This window comes from Echinops telfairi, unplaced genomic scaffold (assembly GCF_000313985.2).
Source record: "Echinops telfairi isolate 266 unplaced genomic scaffold, ASM31398v2 ScPeMD7_6;HRSCAF=24_0, whole genome shotgun sequence".
Taxonomy (NCBI): Eukaryota; Metazoa; Chordata; class Mammalia; order Afrosoricida; family Tenrecidae; genus Echinops; species Echinops telfairi.
Window position 1 is genome coordinate 182,987 of NW_022103902.1, and position 2,339 is coordinate 185,325.

The 2,339-nt window shown below is 51.1% G+C and overlaps 2 protein-coding genes across 2 annotated transcripts in view; one reads left to right on the forward strand and one right to left on the reverse strand.

Moving 5' to 3' along the window:
• TOMM70 (translocase of outer mitochondrial membrane 70) overlaps positions 1–160 on the reverse strand; it is a 34,267-nt gene extending 34,107 nt beyond the window's left edge. Inside the window, exon 1 of the mRNA XM_004706370.2 lies at positions 5–160. Coding sequence (XP_004706427.2) covers positions 5–160 — 156 coding nt within the window. The remainder of the gene's footprint in view (positions 1–4) is intronic.
• Positions 161–490: 330 nt separating this feature from the next.
• LNP1 (leukemia NUP98 fusion partner 1) overlaps positions 491–2,339 on the forward strand; it is a 45,935-nt gene continuing 44,086 nt past the window's right edge. The window contains exon 1 of the mRNA XM_045286203.1: positions 491–1,401. Coding sequence (XP_045142138.1) covers positions 1,357–1,401 — 45 coding nt within the window. The 5' untranslated portion in view covers positions 491–1,356. The remainder of the gene's footprint in view (positions 1,402–2,339) is intronic.

A 2,339-nucleotide genomic window follows, 5' to 3' on the forward strand; every position in this document is an offset into this window, starting at 1 on the left:
CCGCCTCCCAGGAGATCGCCGGCGCCAGAGTCCCCGGGCAGCGTGTGAAGGCAGACGGCAGGGAGAGCAGGCCGGCGAGCTGGCGGAATACGAGCGAGCACGTTAACCAGCGAGAGCGGACGACAGAAAAGGGCCAGAGGTCACCGGAAACCCGGGGCATGCTGGGCCAGGCAGTCGCCGCCTGAAAAGACGAGGACTACTTCCGGGTTGGAGGACGCTGTCGGCTGAGGGGGCCAGGCAGCGCCGTGCGGACCTCTCCTCACCCCCGGGCGCCGCCGCGTCCTGCTAGTGAGCACCGCTGTGGTCTGAGACCCAGGCCTCCGCCCGGGAGCACGCGCGAGCCCGCCGGCCTAGCCGGGCAGGGAGCGCGGACCCGGGCCTCGCGCGCGGGCCAGCGCCCCTGGGTGGGCGGGAGCAGCGGGAGTTTGAAACGGAGTGGCTAGCGGGGATCGTGGGCGGGGTGTATGCGCTGTCACCCCGGCGCCTGGTGGCTTCCTGACCCACCATTTTCGCGCTCCTGGCGGCGTTCTCGGTCTGATGCCGAAGGCAGTTAGTTCTGTTGGAGCGCGTGTCTGGGAACCCAACGGTCGGCAAGGGGTTTTAGAAAACGTGTGAGGAAAGGGCTCAGAACTGAGGATAACCTGCCGCAAACCCATCTTTACTGTAGGCAGTATTTATGAAGCCATTGGGCGTTAAAAGCAGATGCCAGAAATCCGACTGAGGAAACGGGTTGGCTCTAGTTCAGACAGCTTGAACTGTGTCTGCGAGCTCACCATCTGCACCAGTTACGAAAGCAGTGACGTTCGAGTGTTATCAGGTTCTTGAACGGAGTGGCTAGACCTGATTTTTCCTTCCGCCAGACACTCCAACCCCGCCCCGCCCCCCCCAGCACCGTCCCCCTCCCAATCGCATGCTTTTTTTGCCCTAGCGTTCAGCACCCTTTTCTTTCCCGATTCATCCGATGTCATTTCAATCAATAGCATTCATATATAATCACTTTCTCATGTATAGGCTCACACAACTAAAATCGAACTTTTAGCTTTAGATGAGAATTTTGACTTTCCACTTAATTACACTGTTCTTTTGCCTTGATGTTAATGACGGGTTATAACTTTCTTCTTCTCGGTGGTGTGAAGAGTTAATGTGCTGGGTTGCTAACCAAAAGCTTGGGGGGTTTAATCTACTCAAGTGCTTCAGAAAAAAGGCCTGGAGATTTCCAGAAATCCAGCCGTTGAGAATTTAGGATTTCCTGGAACACATGGAGTTATGACAGCAGAAAGTGGTGGTAGTGGTAGAAACTTGGGTTGAAAGTAGCACTGTTAAAGATTTGAGGACAAACCAGAGGAAGCGCCTCAGATGACCATGTACAACTGGATTAAAATTAAACAGATCTCTGAAATGGTGAGTATTTTGTTACATATGTATTTATAACAAATGTGCTCCTCCGAAAATACTAGCCACATAGATCATGTTTTAAAGGCAACCAGATGGGGACCAGTCTCCACAACCATGTGAGCCCAAGAGGCAGTTGTGTAATTGAGGGATCAATTAAAGAGGCATGAGACAAAAAGCATGCAAGGACTCACCTCTTTCATGTTGACAGGAACCATAGAGTAATTGAAGGGAAGAAATTAAGAGACAGGCAAAAAATTTGGGGTGCTTACCTCTACTTTGGCTCCAGGAACCAAGTCCATAGCTTCAACTAGCTCCATGGCTTCAGCAACCAGATCCTTCCCTTCAGCAACCAGGTCCATGGCTTCAAGTCCAGGTCCAAGTTGAGAAAGACTGAAGCATATTCTCTCATGAGTTTAAGTAATGTCTGGCCTGCAAGCCACAGTAAGGGTATGTATAACAGGAAGGGGTTGTATTAGAGGTGTACATGTGACCGGAAGGTACATAGGTAATCAGATGGGCGGGCTCTAGAGTCAAGATGGCAGCCTAACCTTGATCATCTATCTCTGAGTTGGCTTGACCCTACATGTCTGAGCTCTTCTCCAAGGGGACAAGGATCTATCCCTAGCAGAAGAGAGTGGGCCCTACTTAGGGTGGGACAAGCAATAGTGTCTGATTGCTTTTGATGACAGACAACCTTTAGGCAGATAACCTTCAAGCAGTGACCTTCAAGCATATAGTAAGAGACCATGTGTTTGTAAACAGCATCTTACATTTGCCATTATTATGGGGGGACTTTGCGGGGAATGGCTTTTACTTAGGAAAATGTGACTGGAATGCATCTCCAATTTATGACCATGAAGGTCCACCTCCATGGGAGTCCCTGCCTCCGAACTCCTTAACATAAAGCATTGAAAGTTTGTCCACATACTACGTTCTCTTAATGG